Below are 25,912 nucleotides of genomic sequence, written 5' to 3' on the forward strand. Positions count from 1 at the left end.
AGCACCCCACGAGAGAGAGCACACCACGAGAGGGAGGGAGCGAACACGCCACGAGCAAAAAGCGACCGCGCCCATTGGCCGCGCGGTGGGATCAAAGCGGATACGTGCCAGCCAATCGGAAGGCGACGTTGCTCGCGGGTGTGTGGGGAGGAATTGGTGGTGGTGGTGGGGGGGTAGGGAGGAATGGGGAGGGGAGGAATGGGGCGGGAGGGCACGGGGAGGGGGTAGGGGAGGAGGAGGGGATAGGGGGGTAGGGGAGGAGGAGGGGATAGGGGGGTAGGGGAGGAGGAGGGGATAGGGGGAGGTGGGCCCTGCCTGTCTTCGCAGGGGTCCGCCCTGCACCCGCGTCACATGTTGTTTTGCTCCAATGTTGCGTCCTCGGGAGAGAGCGGCGCTTGGTGATTTCTGCCGCGCTCGCCCAGCCTCTCCGCCACTCGCGAGCCAAAGACGAAAGGGAGCAGGGGAAGGGGGGGGGAGCAGTCAAGAGAAGCGCACGCATGGCCGAGTACCTTGTCTGCCTAAGGGTATAGAGACAGACAGAGAGAGACGTACTTGCTAGCCACCGTGGGTAGGTAACTGGGTTTGCCCGTGTTAGTGCGTTGGCTCTGTAGGTTTGGGGTGGGCGACACGGCACAGGTGGGAACTCTCTGATGAGAGTTGGAGGCGACGCAGGGCGCGCATGCGTCTCGTGCGCTCCACTCAAGCTGCTACTACCTACACACCGTTAACGTGTGCTCACAACTACTACTGCTGCTGCTACTTACTGCCACTGCTGAGAAGAAGAGGAGGAATAGCTACGGGTTCTCGCTCGCATTGGCGGGGCATTAACGAAGCCAGCAAACCCCATTACGGGTGGACTATAATTTTTGTTTTCACCATCAACCACCACATCATCATCATCATCATCCGCTCGTTGACCGAGCTTGGGTTTGGGTGGGAAACCCAAAAAAGGACAGCGCAGATCGAGCTATGGCCAATCCACCGCCCGAGCTGCAGTCCACCACGGACGTGCTGAAGTGCGGATACCTTCGCAAGCAGAAGACGACTCACAAGCGCTACTTCGTGCTGCGCGCTCCCGACGATTCGTGCGCCGCGGGCCGCCTAGAATACTACGAGAGCGAGCGCAAGTTTCGCCACAAGTCTGCGCCCAAGCGCGCCGTGTCGCTCGATTCGTGCTTCAACATCAGCAAGAGGGCCGACGCGCGCAACAAATTCATGGTGGCTCTCTACACCAAGGACGAATACCTGGCCGTGGCGGCGGAGAACGAGCATGAGCAGGACGCCTGGTACCGGGCGATAACCGAGCTGCACGCGCGTGGAAAGGCTCAGCAGCAGCAGTGCAGCGACCACCACCACCACCATCATCATCACCATCACCACCCCCATCAGCAGCTGCTGCAGCAGCAGCAGCAGCAGTCGCTGTACCCTCACGCCGAGAGCGGCGGTGAGAGCGGAGGCTCGGCACACGCCGGCGACGATATCTACGGGGCGATAGCGCCTTCGTCGGCCTTCAAGGAGGTGTGGCAGGTGAACCTGAAGCCCCGCGGGCTGGGCCAGACGAGGAGCATGTTCGGCGTCTACAGGCTGTGCCTCTCGAGCCGCAAGATCAGCTTCGTGAAGCTCAACAGCGAGAAGCCGGACGTGACCCTGCAGCTCATGAACGTGCGGCGCTGCGGTCACTCGGAGAGTTTCTTCTTCATCGAGGTGGGCCGCTCGGCCGTCACGGGGCCCGGCGAGTTCTGGATGCAGGTGGAGGACTGCGTGGTGGCGCAGAACATGCACGAGACCATCCTGGAGGCCATGAAGGCCATGAGCGAATTCTCCGAGTTTCGCCCGCGCAGCAAGAGTCACTCGGCCAGCAGCTCGAACCCCATCTCCGTGCCGCCCAGACGCCACCTCAACAGCCTCCCGCCCAGCCAGACGGGCCTGTCGCGTCGTTCGCGCACCGAGAGCGCAAACAGCACCCAGGGGGCTTCCTCTCCGGCCGGTGGCGGCAACAACAACAACAACCCGGCAGCGGCCGCCACCACCATCACCAACATCATCAGCCACAGCAGCAGCAGCAGGCATCCGCTCAACGGAGGCGTTGGAGGAGCGGCAAGCGGGCACAACTTCAGAGCGCGCACCTCGAGCGAAGGGGAGCGAACGATCTTGACGTCCAGGCCGAGTTCGGTGACCGGAAGCCCCGTGAGCGTTAGCCCCACGCCTCCTCGCCTGCAGCAGCAGCAGCAGCTTAATCAGCAAGGGATCCGGGGATGCCTCGGCGGGCGCACGTCGTCCCGCCTCCAAGCGGCCCCCATCCACAGCCGCTACGTGACCGTGCCGGCACCCGGCGCGTCGCAGCCTCCGTCGTCGGCCGTGAGCCCCGTGAGCTGCGCGTCGTCCACTTCGCCGTCCTCCTCGGGGCCCAGCAGCGGCCGGGGGTCTTCGGCGAGCGACGCCCTGTTGCTGCTGTACGTGAAGGTCAACAGCGGCGGCGGCGGCGCTGCATCGGCGTCAGGCTCACCCAGTGACGGAGGATTCGCGTCCTCGTCCGACGAGTACGGATCGAGCCCCGTGGACGCGAGGAGACATCAGGGCCTCGTGCACAGGAGCGCCACCCCCGAGTCTCTGAGCCGCACGCCGCCACCCATCCGCGAGGAGCAAGACGACGGTGGGCACAACCTCCACCACCACCATCACCACGTGCATCAGCAACAGGTCAACAACTACATCAGCATGGGCAAGTCTTGCGCGCAAAATGGACACCACCATCATCACAACCACCACCACCCTCAGCAGCAGCAGCAACAGCAGCTCCACAGAGGAGTCCTCCTAGCCAGGCGCGCGTCTCAGGATGAAAATGCGAGCGGCGCGGAAGGCACGTCGGACCTAGCCGGGGTTGTCCACCGTAAGCGCACCTACTCTTCCTGCACGTCGCCCCCTCCGCCTCCTCCGCCGGCAGCGCAGTCCACCACCGGTGTCCAACAGCAGCAGCAGCGCAAGCCGTTGGACGACTATGCGCTCATGAACGCGGGCAGCCTCACGAGCAGCGGCAGCGGCAGCAGCTACACGGGCAGCAGCTACACGTCGCGCTCCGCCTCGCCGAGGCCCCCGGCAGGCCCTTCGACTCCGCAGACCTCGCAGGCCGCGCACCTCCAGCACTCGTACCCGGAGGACTACGGGGAGATCCACGTGGGCAGCTGCCAGAGGCCCGGAGCGGCCTGCAAGGATGACGGCTACATGCCCATGTCGCCCGGCGTGGCTCCCGTCCCGACGTCTTCGCCATCTTCCTCGTGCTCCTCCTCGCAGTCTATCGTCTCCAGCTCCACTACCGCCACCTCTTCCTCCATGACGCTGAGCGCACCCGGTGGCGGTCCTTCGGACGACTACGTTCCCATGAGTCCCAAGAGCGTCTCGGCCCCGCAGGAGATTGTGAACCCGCGGCGGCGCCAGGAGATCACCGACCCCAGTGGCTACATGGTCATGTCTCCTGGTACCAACAACGGCAGCTGCTCGCCCGAGTGCAGCCCCTACATGAAGATGTGGAGCAGCTCCAAGCTGTCCGTGTGCAGCGCCGACGGCAAGGGCGGAGGAGACGCAGGCTGCGAGTACATGAACATGTCGCCTGGCCTGGTGGCAGGCACCCCCCCGGACTACTTCTTCACGCCGACCAGCGCCGAGCCCCCCAAAGTGAGCTGCTACTACTACTCGCTGCCTCGCTCCTTCAAGCCGGGACTGCGCAAGGATGGAGATTGCGCAGCCACCGCTGCCTCGGCCACCGCCGGCGGCGGCGGCGCACGTTTCAGCCCGGGCAACTTGACCGAGAGGCAGCTGTTCGGAGGCGACAAGTCGTCCTCCACGAGCAGCGACAGCCTGGGCCACGACCCCGATCAGCCGGTGGCGAGCGGCAGCAGCCCCACCGCAAGCGGGGTCGGCGGTGGCATCACGAAGGCCGAACCTCGCAAGGTCCAGCAGCAGCAGCAGCAGCAGGGGATAGTGAGACCCACGCGCTTGTCCCTAGGTGGCCTCAAGTCCTCGACACTTCCCCGCACGTACGAGTGCCCGGCGGAGCCCGTGAGCCCGGGGGAATACGTGAACATCGAGTTCGGAGACGTGCAGGCGGCTCAGGCGGTGGTGGACGCGCAGCGGAGACTCAGCTCGGCCACGCGTCTCGCCGTGCGGGCAAACTACTCCGTCGTTCCCGACTGGAGCGGCGGCAGGACCACAACAACCACCAACGCAGCAGCAGCAGCAGCCGCTGCTGCAACCTCGGTCGCGAGTCCACTTGCGGCAGCCAGGGCTAATCCAGCTGGGGCCAGCTACGGAGCGAGGCCCGTACAAAACGGCAACGCAGGCTCGGATTATATGTCCACCTCGAACGTCGGCGGTCTTAATTACGGTGGCCGAGTAAATCCGAGCGTCGGCGTCGGCGTGGATTACGCGTCCCTGCACATGGGCCGCGGGTGCGCCCCGCTCGAGCAGGAGACGGACGGCGACTACACGGAGATGCGCTTCGGCGTGACGGTGCCGAGCGCGGCGCCTCTCAGCCCGCCGAGCAACCACTCCAACCTGGAGGGCTCCAAGGGGCTCACCAGCCCGACGTCGAGACTCAACCGCCTGTCCTTGATGGACCAGATGACTGCCGCCTACCCGATGCCCAACCCGGACCACGGCGCGAAGGTCATCAGGGCCGACGCTCAGGGGAGGAGGAGGCACAGCTCCGAGACGTTTTCGTCCACGACCACCGCCTCGGCTGCCTTGGGATCGGGAGGAGCATCCCCAGCGATGCCCACGTCCACCTCCCTGCTGTCGCCGTCATTCTCGTGCGACGCAAACCGCCTAGGCTCGGCCTCCTTCGAGAGCGTCTACCTGAAAGACGCCGCAGGAGGACCCGCGGGGGACTCGGCAGACTGCGGCGGCACATCGAGAGAGTCCGGATTCGAGAATGGGCTCAACTACGTCGCCCTGGAACTGAGCAGCGAAGAGTGCCAGAGGGCAGCTGCTGCTGCTGTTGCTGCTGCCGCCGCTACCGCTGCCTCTACTGCTGGCCTGGACGGGGCAAGGGCCAATGCCAAGGTCAGCACAGGCGCCGTGGATTCTGGAGCTTACGCCAGCATTGACTTCGCCCGCTCCGATGGCGCGTGTCCTCCTGCCCAAGAGAGTGAGTTAACCTAACGTCCCATCGCATCACACTCGCCACTCTCTCTCTCTCTCTCGCGCGCTCGCAACACCATGCCAGGGTTTTATGGGCGATAACTGTGGGACGGTACACGGATTGTAAAGGTTTCCACGTTTGTCTTTCTCAGCAGTCGTGTTTTGTTTTGTTTAAGTCGCGCCGCAATTGAATGTGTGCAGGACTTAGGGGCCCGATCCGAGCGATAACTCAGACGAGAACGTACGACACTGTACACGTCGCGTGATGCCTTATTTAGATTTGGCCCGAGCGAATTGTATGCACTTTATGTTGAACTTCTTTCGCGCCGTACGTAACCATTTCACCGTGGTCTTCACGTGCGTTTGAACAAATCTCCCGTTTCTGAAATGTGCACTGCCATCGACCGAACGCCGGCTGTCACGGCAAAGGATTGTAATCGTCAGCAATTTCACAACTGTACTATGTTAATTTACCAAGGGGGACACTCTATCTCAGTGTATCAAAGCGCGCCTGTGTTGTGGTGCATGTGTTAATTAACAGAAATAGTTACGGTCTTGCGAAATCCAGTCATTGTGAGCATTAACTCTTAACGCAACACTCGATCTGGTTTCGCGGCACCAGCCGACACTGATCGCGTCTCGCCGACTCGTCGGCTATTGCGCTGATGTATCGGTCACATCCAACACTCGATGTTCCAATAAAACCCCATCGCTGTCCCAATAATATTCATGTCACGGCAGCAGCAGCCAATGCTATTTCTGACCACTCAGTCCCAGCCATGATACGAATGTAAGTGGCGCCCGCAGTTTTGTTATATTTTTACTTGACTGCCAAAGCAACGCGAGGAAAGGAAGGTCAGGATTTCTATGGACGCTATAAAATCTTATAAGGCAGCAATCCTTGTTAACCGGAGTATCTGATAGCCTGAGAGTCCACCATGGAAATTAAATTAACATATCTCTCGTTTTCTGCGCTCAAAATAGCCCTGCAGTATACTTTTTTTCGCCGTCTGTCCCGAGAGTTTTTATTTAAAGCTGTTCGAGACGAGCAACGACTGATCACGTTGCTACATTGATCGATCTGCAAACAACAATAAAAGAGAGGGCATTGTCGCCTCGAGGATTTTGTCAGCTTTTTGGTTTGCTTTGCTCGGATGTGAAAAACAGACAACTCACAGGCGCGGTTTATTTAAAGGAAAAAAAAAGCAGATCACATCGAGGCTACGATCTTTGGTTTAAGGGGCATCTGCGTCACAAACAAACCTAAATCCGAAAATTATCCGCGAATGACTCAGTTGGGATTATACTAAAGAGTCATCGCCCACTACATGTAGACTGGTTGCGGCTTGCAGGCCAGGTGGCTGCCGCTTGGGGTGCCCTTTCGGATGTGATTATGATTACATCCGAAGCAGGTACAGCCCATGACAACAATTCCCAAACACGTGGAAGTGTCACGGAGTAAAAAAACAAATCGACTAAATCTTGACTTAAAGCTTTCGTGACTGCAGGAATTCACATTCTTTGGATCTTTCGGTAAAATCACGTAGATAGGTTCAAAGAAAAATAACAAAAAAACTACGTTTCGATCACGATCGCTTGTGTTGTGATCGAAACGTCGTAGTTTTTTTTGTATTTTCTTTGAACCTATCAACGTGACTTTACAGAAATAGCCAAATAATATGAACACAAATCGACTCTCAAATTACTGTAGATGTAAGATCAGACAAAGGATGTGCCGTACACTATCGATGATAAATAAAACAAGACTAAGACCACAAGGTAAAAAAAAGGTGATTATCAAAATATGTACATTCTGTTTGTCCAGGCCCATGAGTCATCATCCGTCCACATTCGTGAAAGGAACATGCTAAGGTTGCAGTATTAACTCTCGACACATCACAGGGGAATGCCTTGGTGCGTTTTAACTCGCAAATCGCTTAAAGCCGGTACGAGAAAACCGGTGAAACGTTCCGCTAATTCCTTGGTTTAAACCCTTTTAGATGTGTAACTCATCATAGTCACGAGGAGCGCCGTTGTGGGGAACTGATACCCCGTATCGTTAAGGGAAAGAGAGGACCTTGCCTGTCAGATCGACAGTTCACCAGCATTGATTCAAGCAAGCCTCACTGCTGATGAGACACCAATGCCGAAACCGGTCCGGAGTTTGCTTCTCCAGAATCGAATGCCGCTGCAATTATGCACTCCCGTAAACACGGCCGTGGGTTGTTTTAAGGAATACGTGTATTTTAGCACATGTAGAGAGGCTGATATATGAAGGGGGCGTGATGTCTGCTCATGCATATTTGTCCCTTTTGAATGCGAACTTCGACCAATGACATGCCAATTCACTGTTTGCGTGGTTTTAGAAGCCCACTTCTCCCCCCCCCACCTCCACATATTGGCAACGCTTAAAATCGGGGTTGGGGGGACGGATGTTTGTGGCGGTTGCAAAGGCAGCAGCAGCAGCAACACCAACAACAAAGTTGGGACGTGCCAGTCACGGTGAGAAGCTCTCCCTCCCACTGTCCACACCTCGACTGGAATGTTTGCGTGCTTAGTCATGGGTGGGAGGAGGAGGAGGGGGGCCTTAATGGGAAAGTCAGGTTCTCTGCCCCCCCCCTCCCCTTAAGAATTCAGTCGTTTGTGTGGCTTTGCTGTTGTTGGGTTTGTACACAAATCCCTAGCCACCACCAACCAACCACCAACCAACCACCCACCAACCACCCAGGAGAGATGGTTAGTTGCACAAGAGGTTGGACCTTGCTGCCTTCTCCCTATACAGTACCGCTGTTGTTGTTGTGTTGTTGTGCATACACCTTCTGTGTTTTATTTCCCCGTAACTGTGTCGTCCCACAGGCTTCATTCGTCATTTGTTGTCTCGCAAGTCCTTTGCCAGTGTCACTGCTGGATGATCACTCTCAATCGCCAGTATTGCACGCCAATGACTGGTAGCGAGCAGCGCACAAGGGCAGGGCCCCAAAATGTCTCCTCGTCTTCTGTAAACAACATCATTAATCACGTAACGAGCAGACTCCACCTGAGCGCTTTGATGTGCCACGGGCGATAACATATTTTGAGGGGTCCTCGAAGTGAATGAGAAGAGCCGATTGCAGGGGACAAAGGTTTAGGACATTTTGTACCTCTAATTACATCTCTGCCCTATGCGTAAAACTGCAACAACCGCTGTTCATTGACGATGCCGCTTATAGTGGCTTCCATGCGTCACCACAAAACTAGTGTGTGTGTGTGGTTTTGTCTTTTGTGTGGCATTGTGGGAAGCGGTGGTGTAGCGGTTAGAGTGCTGCGCCACAAACCCAGCGTCCCGAGTTCAATTCCCGCTCATGGCCACTGCCAGCGGCGATTATTTGAACCGGTCCTGGGCCACCCCGAGGTCGACTCGGTCTCAAATGAGTACCTGGTGCGGTGTGTAGTAAGCATCGCCACTGGGGAGACAAAGGCGACCGGGCGTCGTGCTGTTCCACCCACTCCCTCGTGTGCCATGGCCCACCTTAATAGGTGCTACTCGCTAACAGCACTCGCTCCTACGGTCTGTTAAGGCAACACGGGGGATCTTTGTGCTTCGGTAGAACGGTCGACCACCCATACACCCACTGGTCTAGATTTGCATTTGATGTGTTTTTTTTATTCTGCTATGGTGTGGTCGTGCCGCGTGCCAGCTTCAACTGGAATTATTACAAAAAATCTTCCGGGTACACAACAGCGTTTTGTGGACAAGGGGATTGAACTGCCTTAACCTTCACCATGCCCCCCCCTCATCCTTCCTTGTTTGCCACTGGATGTAACTCGCACAAGATGTTTGCTTGGGACATCTGCAGCAAGTATCCCACTGGTGGCAAATACCGTAGATGCTGTCTGTTGCACTGCTAGGGTCCTAGGACAGTGCTGGTTTACAGCTGGTGTAGGCTGTTGCTTTTGTGGGGAGATATTCTAACATTGTGGGATGGCCGCGGGTTCCGATACAATTTATTTAGACTACCGTTGTAGGTAATTTCGTCCCGGATTGAGGGCACGTTTTTGCTTCATATTTGAACTCGAGCCCGGATCGTACCTACCGTGATTTGACCGCGTGAAAGTGGTCTTGGCTAGTGACATTATCCTGAGTGTACAAGGCTGGTCCTGAACGCAATCTGTAACCCAGATGTATGTGTGTGGAGCTAATGCTGCTTTATCCACAAACACATTCTCTCTGTCTATTAATATATCGTGGAGTTTCTTTTAATGATTTAAGCCAACGTTTCTAAGTATTGTGGTCCCGATGGTATAGCACCAGGATCTGTGCTTAAGATGTCTGTTACAGAACTTGTACTATTTCTCAGTAGGTTGCAATGCTTCAGTTCCTCTTATTGTACTTAGCAACAATTATTATTTGCCATAGTAAAACCATTATTCTGCTTGGCACATAAACCTTATATGAACTCTTGGAATTGGTTATATTACAAAGCTGGCAAAATTTGCATCCAAAAAGCTAGGTTTTATGTTCGGTTCCAAACCTTTCTTTAACTCCCACGAATTATGACTCCGACTTTAATTTACTGTACCACGATTGGATTCCCGCTATCACATCTGTGTGAAGCACCCACTTGCCACCTCACTGCACCTGATGGAATCCAGAGTAAAGCAGCAGCCACTCATCTCCCGATCAACGCCTCTAATGCTCCTGCTACGGTTACCGTTCCTGGAAACTTCACTCGATAATGTCCTCCACCTATGTTGAGCACTCCAAGGACGACAGTTTTCGTCTCATCCATACTGTGGCTCAACCACCAATACGCGTGTGCGGGTCCAAAACAATTCGCTCATTTACGCATCCACTCTATCACAACACTCGGCCAGTCACTCACTCCTCGACTTTAGAACTCCCTTCCCATTGTCTCTTTACCCAGACCCTTGAGGGTGACCTCGCTCGGTTAAAGAAAACAGTCTTCACCCTTATCTATTACAATTTTAATGGTGCTGTTTTGTTGTCCACAACTTGGAATTTTGGGCCTTTTTTGGGCTCGTGTTCAGCAACCGTCCGTAAATAAAAAACAACCCCAACATTTTAGGAGCCAAACACTTAGGTATACATATCGTACTTGTAGTGGCTTAATTACACGCCAAAACACGTTAATCATTGCGGTGCTTATAAAAAGCCATTACACATGCCAGAAAGACCGTTAAACTGTATGACAAGGTATGGTGTCATTGCGTTTGAAAGCAACTTATATTTCAACTTTGTCTTATTTTTTACGTATCAGTTGGACGTGTGCCAGTAAACCTGGGTGTTGAATTGAAAAGGGCTTATTGAGTACATGCAGAAAGAGCTGTAATACTGGCTCTCTTTGTTGAGATTTTGGCAGTGGTTGGGCTGGCTGGGCTGGACTGGCTGGATCACTGGCTGGGTCACTCGGGCTCAGAGAAAACTGGGACTATTATTGCGTGATTCGTTTGTGTGTGTGTGTGTGCGGAAGCAGCCTGTCCGTCTTCTTATGCAAGGGATAAATCTGCATGATACACTTTCTCCATTTATCATGATGTCACAGTGGCGTCAGTGCAGCCTCTTCGTAAGCTGCTTTAGAGAGCTTACGTGAGTCCTCCGGATCTGAGCAGGATTTTTGTTTGCTGTTCAAAAGCTGCGGTGTCCTGTGCTCTATACTTGGGCTAAATTGCCCCATAGCTGTAACCCTATAAACTCACGGAAACAACGAAATTATACCCGAGTCTTTCGACTGTCGCAACAGAGATCAATCAATCGTAGTTTGGAAAGTTTTTTTTTCCTTTCACGTTTATGATGTTTATCGTTGGCAGGGCTTCTTGTTGTTGTTGATGTTGTTGTTTTTCAGCGCACACGACCGTACTGCTGCAGTGGCTCTTTGCAAAGAGACACTCGGTGTGATTTTGCAGCGTGCACAATAAAAAGCAGTTACCGGGACACTTTAATTATCGATATGTAGTTGGTTTCGCCCAAGCGGGCATTGATCAGTTTGTGATGTATTAGCTGCCGCTGCACAGCCGCCAAACGCGTCGCCCATGCCAAACAGCTGATCACACGGTCTGAACAGTTGAACTGTGCTGCCAATAAAACTGTGTGTGTTTGAGGGCGAGTGTTAAGTTCCAAGGCTTCTGTGCTCTCAGCAACAGCACTTTGTTACTCACGGCAGCAGCAGTATACACTGTAATACAGTGGCTATTTTTTTGTTGTTGACGCTCGTTAATGAGAATAATAATAATAATACAAAATTCAGAAAATCAAATTCCAGGAGGTGGCTTGGTGGCTCTGAGGTCAAAGCGCTCAGTGGGCACAGTTGAGGACCTGGGTTCGAATCCAGGCAGCCACCTGTGATTAAACCGGGTTTCCCAAGAACTGTATAGTGAGTCTATGCTCTCAAACCTGGTCACCAATGACTGCACATACAAACCACGACATACACGAAACTGTCGCCTCACTGTCATATGCAGAGCGAGTGGCAACTGCTGCCCTCTGCTGTTTGTGGATGAGAGGTCGCTCGAAGGGATCTCAGAGGTAGCTCTGCGTTGTCCGCTTCCGTGGGCCATTCTCCAACACAGGGGCTTGCACTGCGTCGCGAGAGTGGTACGAGAGAATATTTTGCCTTGTGAGGTGACGCTGACATTACAATCGGCATAAACATTGGGAGAAATGGCAGCTTTTGTATTCATTTTAAATGTTGTCATAGTTGTGTTTGTGGATTCAAATCTTTGAGATGAGTTGGGCATTTTACCGCTCTGAAATATGATATTATAGGTATGTACTGATGCACTGGATAATCGATTAATATTGATTATTATTTTCATGAATACTGAATAAACAATAATTTACTACGCATGCAGAGTATAGATAAATGACATGCTACATTAATTAGCACGTGTACGATACAAGAAGACAAGACGAACGAAGTGATGAAAACGAGACCCGAAAATAATCAACACTTGCATCGAATTGCAACCCCGAATCACGACAATTCATTGACTCACTAGGGTATGAATCGTTGGCATGCCTACAAAATGTCAAGCGATGCTACCAACTATGAACTAATTAAGGTCAGGCTCTGCTGAGCCAACAGTACATCCACAATAGATATTAGGGACCGTCCATAAATGACCTGTGGTCAGACATTTGTGACGATGTGTGACGGGGGGGGGGGGGGGTTGAGAAATGTGACGTCACATCAAAATGCGCAACTTTAAATAAATGTAGACAACACGTTCTACTTAATTGAATAGACTTTTTGATAAATGTTTTCTCCTACACCATCAGAGTGCAGCGGCACATTAAATACGCACTACAATGACAATAGTTTAAAGCGATTTGAAGCATGTTTTTTTTTGGGGGGGGGGCAGAGCTTTGTGACGTCATTTGAGGGGGGTCTCACTTTTTGTGACGCCGTGTGACGACGATGGGGGGGGGGGGGGGTCAAAAATCGTCCGAAATCGTGTGACGTCATTTATGGACGGCCCCATATGTACGCAAGGGTTATTATATTCGGGTTGAATCTTGTCATAGGCGCTTGTTAGGTCAGCCAGGAAGCTCGGCTGCGGTTGCGAGTGGCTGGCAATCTGAAGGTTACGGGTTCAATTCCTGGTTGGGGGCTGCTGACCCGGCCCATCATCCCTCCGGAGCCCGGCAAAAGGAGGAGTGCCAACGTCGTGAGGAAGGTCAACCAGTGATTGTCCTACGGATGGACTAATCTCCGTCATAGGAATGTGGGATTTCCACCAGTCTCCTCAGGGCTGTAAACGGGAGATGAGCACCACCTCGGATGTTCGTTTTGAGCGGAGGACTCTTCGACCCCTCGTTGCTTTTATTTTGCCGAATGGGATTGTTGGTTTTTATTTTTGTTGCCCAGAGATTGAGCCATTCCGGCATCGGCTTGGCTTTCATGCCTGGGCCTGCACGCCACGCTGACGGCGAACAACTGGATGGTGATTCAGGGAGGAGATGGGGGGGGGGAGAGGGCAGGAGAGAGGTACGTTGTACAGAGACGCAGAAGCTCAAAAGCGGGAGTCGCAAATTTTATTTAACTGCGCACGGTGACCCCCCCCCTCCGACTCCACTCAAACGACTCGTGCTGACTCGCTCGCACTCTCAGCGCTTACGTGCGTTAATCTATAAATCGTAGGGAGGTTTTGTTGGGTTTGAATCGCGTAAATATAAACGGGCCGTTAAACTCGCCACCACCCGACACGGCCGATTATAAAAGGTCCGTCACGTAAACAAAGCATGCTGATTCGTTACTAGTTCAACACGATTGTACTCGAACTTACTAGTTCAATACAATTGTACTCGAATTATAGATGTTGTGAGTGCACTCTCCAACACACCGGTGTGCTGTACTAGTAAACTAATTGGCATATTTTGTTTACGTGACAAACTTTACTAACTGGTGGTGGCGGGTTTAACGACACATTAATATTTACGCAGTCTAACCCAAGTACGTCGTCTATTATGGATAATATTGGTCGCGAAATTCTACGTGTACGTTAAAATGTGGGCAGACAGAGTCGGTTATCCCTTGGACCTGTCCCTAGTTGTGGCAAACGTGCAGAGGGTTCGCACACATCACGGTGTCCTTCTCCCCTATCTCGGCAATTGTGAAATAAAGCAAGAAACAAATCCGACAACATTTGCCAAAGCCCTGAAATGTTGGTTACGGTCGCGCTAATTTCTCGCGCGGCGAAATTTGCGGAGCTTGAAACGGACACGCAGGCCAGTGCTGATTAAATAGAGCATTGTACTGCATTTCATGTTAAGTGAATTAGTGCTAAGAGTCCTCCTTCAAAGGACGTAACTCATTTAGACAACATGCCTGTCTGTTCGGATAATTCATGGCAAATTGCAGAATGACCTGAAATGTCCTGTATCTGTAATGGGCTTGTATCCATTCTCTACTGTACATACAAGGCAAATACAAATATCCCCCGTATAGCCTTAACAGACTGTTAGTGAGTCGTGGCTTCAAGGCAGGCAACAGCACACGAGGGGTGAGTGGCCAGCACCACGCCCGGCCGCCTTTGTGTCTCCAGTGGCAATGTTTACACAACGTGCCAGGTGCTCATTTGAGGCTGAGTCGACCTAGGTGAGACCCAGGGCCGCTTCAGAGAATCGTCACTGGTATTAGCTGTGAGCGGGAATCGAACTCGGGTTGTCGGGTTTGTAGCGCAGCGCGCTAACCGCTGTAACCAACCCCTATGACTACCCAGTAACAGTTGAACTGGTGACACTTTTGTCAGCGAGTGCTAGGAACCCGTCAACCTGAGTTAAATTCCCTGTCACAGCTCACATTAGTGGTGAGTGGCATTGGAACAAGGCCTGGGCACCCCTTCACCAATCCGCACTGACCAGAATGGTGAAGTAGGGCGATACAAACACTGTGATGAACATGAAGTGGGCAGGCCTTAATCCAGCAGTGGGTGGCACTTGAAATAGCAGATTTCCAGTACCATTTGTTTAAGTAAAAGTATATATTTTTAATTGATAGATATATATGTATTCTTCTAAAATATGGATCATAATCATGAACAGGATCGAATGTAGATGCCCTTACTTGTTGACAAATAAATGCATTTCGGAAGCAGTGAATACGTTCCAACTCAAAATACATTTGATATTACTGTGTGGGCAGTCGTGCACAAGTACAAATAATACATACACTCAACACGTTTGTGAAAAAACACACTGGCCTGAAGATAAAAAAATCCGATATTATAGGTGACGTTTTGGGCAATGTCCCTTCTTCATAGCGCATAAATAGAGAGGCCAGATATGTGTTATTGACAAGTGTGTTACGTAGTAAATCAAAACACTACGCTCCAACATGTAAGCCACCTCGCCTTCAACCCGCACTGACCAGCATGGTGAAGTAGGGTCACGTAACCCCCGCGACCCGAACGGCACGGGCGAGGCACTCATCCGTCAGTGGATCGACAAGAGGGCCGTACGTGTACACGAATGCAGCCCTCCCACTTAATGAAAACCCCCAGTGATTGAGGTGACCTTATGCAGTTAAGATGCTTGACCTGTCCCCTCACACTTGGGCCAGCGAGCTACTGCCAGTACGAGGCTCGTCATGGCTCGCCGTAGCAGAGGGTCAGCACCTGTAGGGCGGGCGCCTTCCAGCTTTCACGCACGACGTCTGGGGGTCGATCCACTGGTGTCCGTGTCGGTCTTCTGGGCCACGTGAAGATACACGGATAGAATAACCAACCTCTCGAGCAGCCCATGGTGAATTCGACGCGACAGTGAGGCAGGCAGGTGGGCAGGGATTTACGTGGTCTTGTTTTGTTTACGAGCGTGATGCTAAGGCTAATCCCTCTTCCTTTTCCAGGTTATGTAAGCCTGGCTAATAATATTAGCAGGGTACATTCTGATCTATGCCATTCTTGGATTATTGTCTTTGTTTTAAAAATGTTTAGCCCGCTGTAAATCGGCCACACGAGGCTACCAAAATAAAACCTGGGCATGGAATGTGGCGGGTAAACTGCCGTGCCACCGCGTCCCGACATAAACAAACCCATCTCGTATAAATAAAATTATGTATTAAACGGACCTTTGCTAATCAGAACAGAGAACAAATAGTAATCATAACTGAACCAATTTTCTTTGGTTATTTCGGTAAAGTCACGTAGATGAAAAATACAAATAATGAAAATAATAAAATGAAAATAACTAAATTAAATCATTTTTTTTATTTTCATTATTATTTTCATCTACGTGACTTTACCGAAAGAACCAAAGAGTATGGATCCTTGCAGAAACGAAAACTTCAAATCTAGAATTAACTTATGTTACGTATTTTTTTACAATCGTAATTTGGAGCATTATGAATATTACAAATACGATTTTCTTCGTAGTCTTATTTCCCTCATCGGCCTTTCAAACTCATGTTACCCCCAAACAGGGTTTGTTTTGGCTTGCAAACTGTACTGGTTTCGGCCTTCTCGGTCTCATCGACAGAGTGAGGCTTGTTTCCACAGATTGCTTACTTAAGCAAATGCTCGTGGATAACAGTCTGAGAAGGCCCACGGGCTGATAAACAATATTATATATTTTTTTTTGTCGTGGGCCAACCAGAAGTCTGTTATCCACAATGTTCCACAGCAGCACGTAATGAATGTGCTACTTTATCATCATTATCATCAACAGCCATTTCCCATCCAATGCTGGTTGAAGGCTTCCCCCTACACCACCACCATCATCATCATCATCTCTATCGATGGTCCAGTGCTGCCATCAGTGCATCATACTGGCATTGAGCAGTGGTCGATGGTCATCCTATCTCCTTTGAGTTTGTTTATATTAACATAGTTGGGAGCGCTGGCGCGGCGGTTAGCACGCTGTGCTATGAACCCGCTCACCCGAGTTCCATTCTTCCCACTCACGACCAACGCCAGTGACTCCGCCTCAAATGAGTACTTGGTGCGATGTGCAGTAAACATCGCCACTCGGGAGACAAAGGCGGCCGTGCGTGGTGCTGGCCACCCACCCCCTCGTGTGCCGTGCCGGCCTTCATAGGTGCTCACTTAACAGCACTTGCCCTCAAAAGTCTGTTAAGGCTATACGGGGGGGGGGTGGGGATCTTTATCATTGTTTATGATAACATATAAATACACACAACAGACCCTGCCTTACTATTGTGACCATCATGATTTGCTCTCCCACCGTTGTTGACTGGTTCACAGGGTAAGAATTTAGACGGGCCCCGTGATGGATTAGCGCTCGTAATAACACATCGCCCCCCCCACCTCCCGCGGGGATTTCGGTGGCATGTTGCACCGTGAGTGTTGGGTAGCAATGGGGAATTGGGATGGGGGGGGGGGGCTTTCTGAGCGGGTGGCGATTTTCGTTGGGGGGTCCGGTTATGGTTCGGGGGTCAGCGGTGGGGTTACGGTGGCCTGCTCGCGCCTCGCGAGTCGCTCATTCAGGGGGTTGGGGGGGGGGCACACAAAACAAAACGGGGCCCTACTGCCAGTAACAATGGTGAGCTTGGCCCGTCTCCATAGCTGCGCCAGGGTGTCACCCCCCCCCCCCCCCCCGGGGCGTATAGAAAGACAAAACCCCGCAGGAGGATCGGGGTGGGGACACAATAACAACAACAATACGGCTGTAAACATTAGCGGCGGTCTGATTAAGCTTCGAGGACAATAGCGTGGCCGCCCGTCCCCCTCTCTCCACGACCCCGATATCTGATCAGATTATGGGACCCCCCCCACCACTACCATCACTACCACCCCAATACCTCTCGGCCCACTAACACAAAGCGGAACTTCGTTCGACCGCAGGCTGTTTGCGGGTGGAGTTTTTCGCCCGAATCCGGATGCATTCGCGGAGTTCCTTGCAGAGGTTCAGCGGATAGTAAGCGCCGCCCGTTGCTCGCGGAACATCTGAGTAGCATTAATGGTTAAAGGCTTTGTCGGAACAGAAGTGCTTTGTGTTTTTTTTCGTGGGGGGTGAAAGAGGGTGGTGCGGGATAGGGAAGAGGAGAGAGAGAGAGGTGTTTTTATTCTTTTTTTTTACTAAAGAACACCGATAATGCCACTTTTGACTTAACTTTCGTGACTGCAGGAATTCATATTCTTGGTTCTTTCGGTAAAGTCACGTAGATAGAAAATAAAATTAAAACCCAGTGGGTTTTTTTTTGCTTTTATTGTTTTAAATTTCTTATTTTTATTTAATGTCATTATTTTTATTTTATTTTCTATCTACGTGACTTCACCGAATGAACCGGGAATATGAATGCCACTTTTATGCATGCATACATATATATTTATGTTTTCCCCGCGCCGAAACTTTAGTGAGCGCAGGGACACGCAACCGCGGCTGACTCGAACGACCCCGAGGGCCAAGGTCCTCCTCCGGTGAAGTCCGCCGGGCAGCGCGTCGGGTATTCCGCCCACGACTCCCCCATGGTGGTGGTGGGGGGGGGTGTTGTTTTTCAGCCGCGGACTCTGGCGGCTGGATGGCCACGTCCGTGCTGTTTGCGAGCAGTTTCTTCTGTGTGGACATTGCCCACTCCCACAACCCCATTTGCCTTCTCCCCTATACCCCACCCCTCCTCTCCCCCTAGCAAAAAAACAAAACCTCTACCAGACCACCACCACCACCTCTCATCCCTCCCCCTACCTCCTCACTCTGCTTCTCTCTCCCCACGTGCGCAGCGCTGCGAGGCACAACTGCCCCCCCCCAGACTCCACCTCTCTATTCTGACCCCCCCCTCTCTCTCTCTTCCACCTCTCTATTCTGACCCCCCCCCCCCTCTCTCTCTCTTCAGCATGCCCCAACTGCCCTTCACAAAACGCTTTAAAAACAACAAAACACCCCAACAACAACCACCATCATAAACAAGCAAAGCATGAGAAACCTGATCCCGGAAGCTCGCAGCAGCACTGTGCCAAGCCAGCAACCATGAATAATTAATTAATGTAGCTTTCTCTTGCGACCTCTCTCGCCTTTTAAAGGCAAACTCCTTTTGTGCTCTCTCAAGCCTCCTACACACGGATTCATTTTCTTACGTCGTGGGGGGGGGGACGGGTGGCTGTGAAGGGAGGTGGAGGCGGCGTGGGAGGTGGGGGGTGTTCCTGTCCAGCAGCCAAATGACATCACTCGTGGGCTCAGAAAACAACAACAACAACAACAGCCAGAGACGAAATGACCCCTCCCCCGTACCAAGTGGACCCTCCATCTCTTCCAGCGTGACCCTCGCCCGCTCCTGATTGGGCACAGCTGAGCAGGCCTCCCCCACCCACCCACTCGCCACTTGTGTGCCAAGTGTCTCGCTTAGGGGCCGTCCATCCGTCCATAAATGACGTCACGCACCTGGGGGGGGGAGGGTCAGACGAGGGGGGGGGTGAGAAATGTGACGTCACATAAAAATGCGTAATTTAAATAAATATAGACAACACGTTCTGCTTAATTAAATAGACTTTTTAATAAATGTTTTCTCCTACGACATCAGAGTGCAGCGCCACATTAAATACGCACTACGATGACAATAGTTGAAAGCGATTTGAAGCATGTTTTATTTTGGGGGGGGGGGGGGCAGAGCTTTATGACGTCATTGGAGGGGGGTCTGACTTTTTGTGACGTCGTGTGACGAGGGGGGGGGGGTCAAAAATCGTCCAAAATCGCGTGACGTCATTTATGGACGGCCCCTTACTTTCAGCGAGTATTGGGGGTGTGGGTGGCGTTCCTGACCGCTCCGGCCGATATTTTGTCCCCATCCCCAAAGACGCGCCGATACGGTGCAAGGTTCTCCGCGTGCGTAGGAGGCATCTGTTGTCGGTCTCTTCTCTGGCGCCCAAGCAGCTGAACTGGGTTTGTTGCTACGATGTTTTTTTTTAAATGCGTAAACAAGCGAGGGTCAAGTGTGAGTGAGTGGGGTTTGGGGGGGTGGGGTTAATATGAAAATGTGGCTTTCGGATAACGGGGGGGGAAAAATCAACAAGCTTCGAAATCGCTAAATGTTTCACGATTGTGTTTGGGGGTTTATTAGGGTTGTAACTGTTTCGGAGTGTTACCCAACTGAATGAGATGGTCAGGTTATCGTCAATCTGGAGCTTTAGCTAAACATGTGAAATTGCATGGCCTACATTTTGTAATATGTATAAAAAATATGTATGCTTACTCAGCTGATGATAATATAAACAATAACTATGTTTTTTGTGGGTGGGGGGGGGGGGGTTATTGCCTATAACTCTTATTATCCGTCAACAAACATTAAACGCTGAAAAAACATCCAATGTCACGCACGCAATTAAAGTGCCTCTAGCTCTTTTTTTTACCACAATGCATTTCCTGAAGGGCATAGTTCACCGGTAGGGTCAAGGTTTCGTGGGCTATGTGCCACGCGTTTGTAAACAAAACGTAGACACAGCCACAGACATTTTATTTGGGCGTTGAGGAAAAAAGAAAACATCCCTCTGATTTTTCCAATCAAGGCTCTGTGGACAAAATGTTAGCAACGCACTTATTTCTCGGTGAGGAAAGTCACCAGGTCCCCATCGTGGCACGGCAGTTTTTAAACAGTGGGCACGTTTCTTAAATCCATCCCCCTGGGGGTAACGTGTGGGTAAAAACCCTCTTTCCGAGACATCTGACCGGCGTGGAAGAGTTGACCAAAAACCCTCAAGAATGGCTCTCTGGAGGCGCTTCCGCTATCAGCTGTAACGAGCAAGCAATTGTGGGGCTGTGCCTTTCCCTGGATGTTTACACGGCTGCCCGTAGATTACTCGCAGGACGGATTCTGTTGTGACGAAGGCGTCAGTTTGCATTGTGAAGCAACGCACAATTTGTTGAGAACAAAATACGGCATTGAGCATTATCCTGGAGTTGTTTGCTTGCTAATTTAATTGTCGCGCGTGTAAGCGTGGCACCGTGCACCAAGATAATCACAGCAGCAACACCACACGGTCGTGCAACGACAGGCCCAAGCTACGATCGTGAAAGAGCAGACAAACCACGCACAAACCCACGTCTTAAACCCAAGTTAATGCTCTGATTGGCCACTGTATACAACTCACTATTATGTAAGCTTTGCCAAAGGACCGAGGGACATTTGTATTACTGTATTCGACAGAAACGCAGTGCATCAACCACTACACTACCACTCACCATGGCATTACACACACACAATCTTATACCACTTACACACACACTCATATAACACACACACACACACGTTAAAGGGCATCATCTGCCATGCTCTTAAGCATTGATCTTGATCACGGTTGCATTAACTCTGTACACTTTCACGACCATTAAAAAAATGTATATTCTTGCATGCACGTGGGCACGTTGGATAAAGTCAATTGCGAATTTGCAAGTGATTATAATTTGCAATTGATTATTGTGTATGTGAATACATTTTCTTGGCGTGAACACATGATGTGGACCTGATCGCTTCGCTTTCATTAAAATTGACCGAATCTTTATGAATCAATTCTGAATATTTCGAATTGCTGAAAATCGATAAGACGAATCGAAAATAATTATTTTCAAACCAATTACTCTTTGTAATCTCAGTACGATCTGAACAAGCTGAAAATGTGGACTTTGTTGACATTGAATTATTGTTAATTTTCCTTCTTAAACCGGTTAAATAATCTGCAGTGGCAATTAATGAAAATCATTTGAAACCTGATTTAAGCTCTTGCAGAAGAACGGTTGTCGGCGTCCAATTTAGGCCTTTCAACACAACACCGTTTGCACATTCAAGTACGCGTTTTATTTGTTGATAATGTTTACCACCCTTCCAACAGCTTGATATTTTTTTCTGCAATTTAATTATATCCTCAGAATTTAAATACTTGACATTGTCGTGTTTTTTCATGACGTAACATTTTACTTCTTTAAAGTGGAATAGCAGAACAACATTTTTAGTACCACCATGATGATGAATGATAACAGCAAACGTCTTTCATTATATCTATATTATTATTGTTATGCAGATGACGATGATGATTTAAAACACATAAATTCACCCCCTCTGTCAATAGGAGTCTCACGCGAGCAATCGCAACCAAACCCAATCGCTCCATTAACCGTTGTACCTGCTCTTCATCTCAGGTCGTGCCCTTTCCCAAACACAAAGCTGTAATCTTAGAACATTTCGCAGTTTAGTTTCAACTATTTATTTTCAACTTTCCCCTCGCCTCCGATGAGCACGGTTGGCTACGTACGGTTTCGAAAGAAGTTCAATGTGCGTGCGTGCGTGCGTGCAGCTAATTTTTGGCGTGTCGCCGCTCGTCCTTGGTACGAATTTGGAGTCTTGGCAAACGGCGGGATCGATCGGTCGGTTCGGCGCGACGATTTCTCGCTGGCCGCGGAGAAGATGCGCGCGAGCATGCAGTGAAGAGCCGTGCCTGCGACCGTTTAAGTGCGATTAGCATCCTAAGCTGCTAGCGGACAGACGCGCGTGCGCCTACGCGCCTGTGATTTGGCACGTGAGCCACTTCCACTCTCTTGTTTTGGCGGCAGCTGCTCAACGTGTTCGTGAGCCATGCCGGCTGGAAGTGTGTGGAGAGGAAACGATCAAAGGCCACGCGAGAGGGGGGTAGTGGGGTCGATGGGGCTGGCCTTTTTTTCTCAAATCTGCAGCTCCGTGTTTGTGGCTTTGTTGTCGTCGACAGTCGTGTTGGTCTTGTTTTTTTTTCCACCCTGCTCATCGTTAAGCGTTCATTTGTTTATTAATTACCACGGATATCCCCGGAATAGCGACTCGCACCATTAGCAGACGTGTATTGGACACGTCGTCGTCGTCATGATCAGCCCTAGTCAATCCACTGATGGATGGAGGCCCTCCCCAAGCCATTGCTACAATCCAACAATCCCACAATGCAGTGATTCAACCCCTGTGGAACGTGTGTCAAATAAAAATTTGACAGACGCGTAATTGGTCAGATTAAGGAATGTGCATAGCTCAGGAGCTGTACGGATTCATGCGTCAATATCACGAGGGATTGCGACGGCCTCGGGTAGGCGTTCATCCAACAGTGGATAGATCGGCGCCGATGGATCAAACTGCATGAGTGTCTCTCAATCGGACTGGCAAGCGCAGCGGCCTCTTCTGCAGCCCCTTCCCTCATTATCAGGCATACCGTTCTCGGACATTTTTGCAATCAATCGTGGCGCGTTGGTTATGGCCCAATGAGTCGATGAGTAATCGCAGGGAAGTCATTCGCGTGGCGCACAATGAACTCCGTGACCACTGGGAGCTGTGAGTGTTGGTGTCTGTTTAAACCGCGGCGACCCTTCTCAAGCTGCATCTCGGACAGCACGCTCGGCAAAGTGTGCGCGCGCATGTGTGTGGAGTCTGCTGTTTGGAGATGTCACTGAAGCTGGCCTCGACATCGGCCAATCCCACTGCTCGATGATGGCCTCTCCACGCTGTCGACATAACTCCGATCCAGCGCTGCGGCCGTCCGTCGCGCGCCACCGTGGTCGGTCGTCAGTGGCCATCCTCTCGAGCGTGTTCTCTCCTTGAAGCGGATTATTTTCTAAACGCATTCAAACAATCCGCCCGGCAGCTGCTACACGCGAGCTGATCTCATCACTACATCTCTGCAGTGGAAATCATTTGGGGTGCGTTCTCTCCTCTCGACGCTACTCCTTTGTTAGGCTCGGCCACTGGCCATCGTCCCCCCTTTGCGACGTGCCCTGCTCAAGCCCACTTGCTCTTATTATCGTCGAAAGTATTCATTTAGCCTGTGTGCGTGTGTGTGTTCCCTAAACCCGGTGTTCCTCGTTTGTCGCTCCGATTTATCCCGAGCGTGAATATCTCATCATGCTTCTTCGTGCACTTTCGAACTTAATGCACACGTTTGTCAAAGGCGTAAAGTTAATAATGATCATCAACGTATTTTATCCGCTGTGACGTGTGGGTCAGAAAACATGCACACTGATGAAGACTCAAAGTTTCGAGTTTAACGATTATTCTGTTGAACCAGGCGATAAGTCAACAGACCTGGAAGAGTCTCATTTTGCGCGAGTGACCTGGGAAAAGTTGGTCTCACGATGTGTTTAAGTTTGTGAGGAGCACGAGAATAGGGTTGTAACGAATCGTCAATATTACATCGAAAAATGTGGCACAAAAATCGCATCGCCGCGTCGTGTTCATCTGCACTCGGCAAAGTTTGCCATCGGTGGATATTGACAAATGGCTATAATTTTTTTTTTTAAATAGCTTTGCTGTTGTTCCACTGCTGTGCTGTGTGGGTACTTGCCACAAAATGAACACTGCCGCTGATTTCGGTAACATATTCGCATAAACGGGAGAGAAAAAAATCGACGATGTTTCTGGACGCATGCCTGTGTACACATCAGGTGTGTACACTCGTGATGCACTCGTAGAATCGTGCGTGCGAGATGAACAGTGCTTTTTTTTTGACTCGCATTTCTTGGATGTGATTCGTTAATGTGACCCCTGCAACCACTGGAGGCGCTACGTTTGACCGCACGATATAATTAAATAAACTAATTCTGTCCTATAGTTTATGGTATCGAATCGCGAACCGGAATTGTGGCATTTCATATAATCACTAGGTTGGGCGGGCAGGGGGGCAATCGTTGCAGGTCTCACTTTATTGGCATTTATACGTCTCATATTGCTGACTCTTTTAAGTATATAAGCTGTTGAAAAGTCGACTCAGTGGTTTTGGCAACATTAATTACGCTTTAAAAAAAAACCCCGACCCTAAGAGTCTCTTTATTCTTTGGACATAATCCTAAATATAATCTCAGACGTAATAATACGCCGTGTGTTTTTTTCACCCGTGATGTCGATCCCGTCCTCTACCCTTCGCTTGAATTAAGAAAAAAAACACACCACACACACACACCGGCAGCCTCTCGGGGAGAGAGGGGGGGGGGTTGCTGAGAAGAAAATCTTGTAAAAAAAAATAACAACCAGTTAAGGCCAGGACTGTTCCCGTTGAGTTTTCGGTCGGAACTGCACAGTAGTTGTGATTAAACAAAAGATCATCTGTCCAAAAACATATGTTACGCTGGCCACACCTCCCTCCTCTCTTCCATGCGGTGCACATGTTTTTCATTACCCCCATAATGCCTCAATGGCCTTATTTACACCAGACGCTACTGGCGCTGTGTAAACAGGCAAACCCCCCCCCAAGTACAGCCGCATCGTTGTCCGCGCGTTCGCGTATAAAATTAATTTCATTTTGTGCCCTGGTGCCTACGTGTCTGCAGACTTGTGCAACTTTTTTTTTGTCACAGTGCGCCCACTGTTTTGTCCACACGCCGTGTCTGCGTGTGCGCGTGTGCCCATGCGGTGCGTGCGTGAGCCTCGTGTTTATGTTGTCGTGCGTTGGAGGAACACGCCGTGCGTCGCTCGGGTGCCTCCGGCACACACCACCCACCCCCTCTCTCCGACGCACGCCGAGGTTGCTTCTCTTCGCGAGGTTTTGCACAGTTATTTGAGCGGTGTTGTGCCCGCGCGGTGATAAGAGGCCCGGTCGCTCCAGCGGGTGGGGTAGGAGTGGCCGCGTGGACGAGAATCCGATGGGAATCTCCCACGAACGATCCCGCACGGCGTGCGGGGGAGGGCCTTCGTCCAACAGTGGATTTACAAAGGGGCTGTCAATGATTACTTGAGTGAACGCCTCATTCGAGACCCAAACATTGCACCTCCTGCTGGCTCTGAAGGACACACTTGTGGAACTATCAAACCACATCTGAACATCAACGGCCCGATGCGCACCGTCACCTTCGCAAATGGAAAATTAAAAACAAAGCACAGTCGTGTGATTGTCGCCACGCAACCCAAAATATGGAACGTACAGTAAACCCGCTGTGGTCTGTGCTCCTTCAACGGCGGAGGAGGAGGAACAGCAAAACGACACTCTCTCTCTGCTGAAGCCCTCTCGTCGTGGCCAGCAGAACTGAACTTTGGCATTTATATCTATTGAACATATTGCTGCCATACGTAATAGAGTTGACTGATTACAATTTGTGATTAGTATTTAATTCTAGAACCCATCAAGAATCTCTAGGGCTTTGAGAGTCACGCTGAAGTGCTCATCGGCTGCGTGGTAGGGGTGGAACAATTTTCCCACCTCCCACTGACAATGTCATGAATTGTCTCGATTTAAGAATCCGATTCCTTTTTTTTCCGTGTTGAAACATCATGGCTCTCCCCCAATGTCATACTGGGTCAATTTGAGACCCTATTACCGGCTGTCAATGCTCGGAACGTCTCGCTGACGATCCGACAGAAAAAAAGGACTCTTAAAATATTGGATGCCGCTA

The 25,912-nt window shown here is 51.0% G+C and overlaps 1 protein-coding gene across 1 annotated transcript in view; it reads left to right on the top strand.

Moving 5' to 3' along the window:
- The first annotated feature begins 330 nt into the window (after nucleotides 1-330).
- LOC116952540 (insulin receptor substrate 1-B-like) overlaps nucleotides 331-25,912 on the top strand; it is a 75,815-nt gene continuing 50,233 nt past the window's right edge. Inside the window, exon 1 of the mRNA XM_032971972.2 lies at nucleotides 331-5,143. Within this exon, the coding sequence (XP_032827863.2) occupies nucleotides 970-5,143 (4,174 nt within the window). The 5' untranslated portion in view covers nucleotides 331-969. The remainder of the gene's footprint in view (nucleotides 5,144-25,912) is intronic.

The sequence above is a fragment of the Petromyzon marinus genome, chromosome 47, assembly GCF_048934315.1.
Source record: "Petromyzon marinus isolate PM22_M1 ecotype Great Lakes invasive population chromosome 47, UKy_Petmar_22M1.pri1.0, whole genome shotgun sequence".
Classification (NCBI taxonomy): Eukaryota; Metazoa; Chordata; class Hyperoartia; order Petromyzontiformes; family Petromyzontidae; genus Petromyzon; species Petromyzon marinus.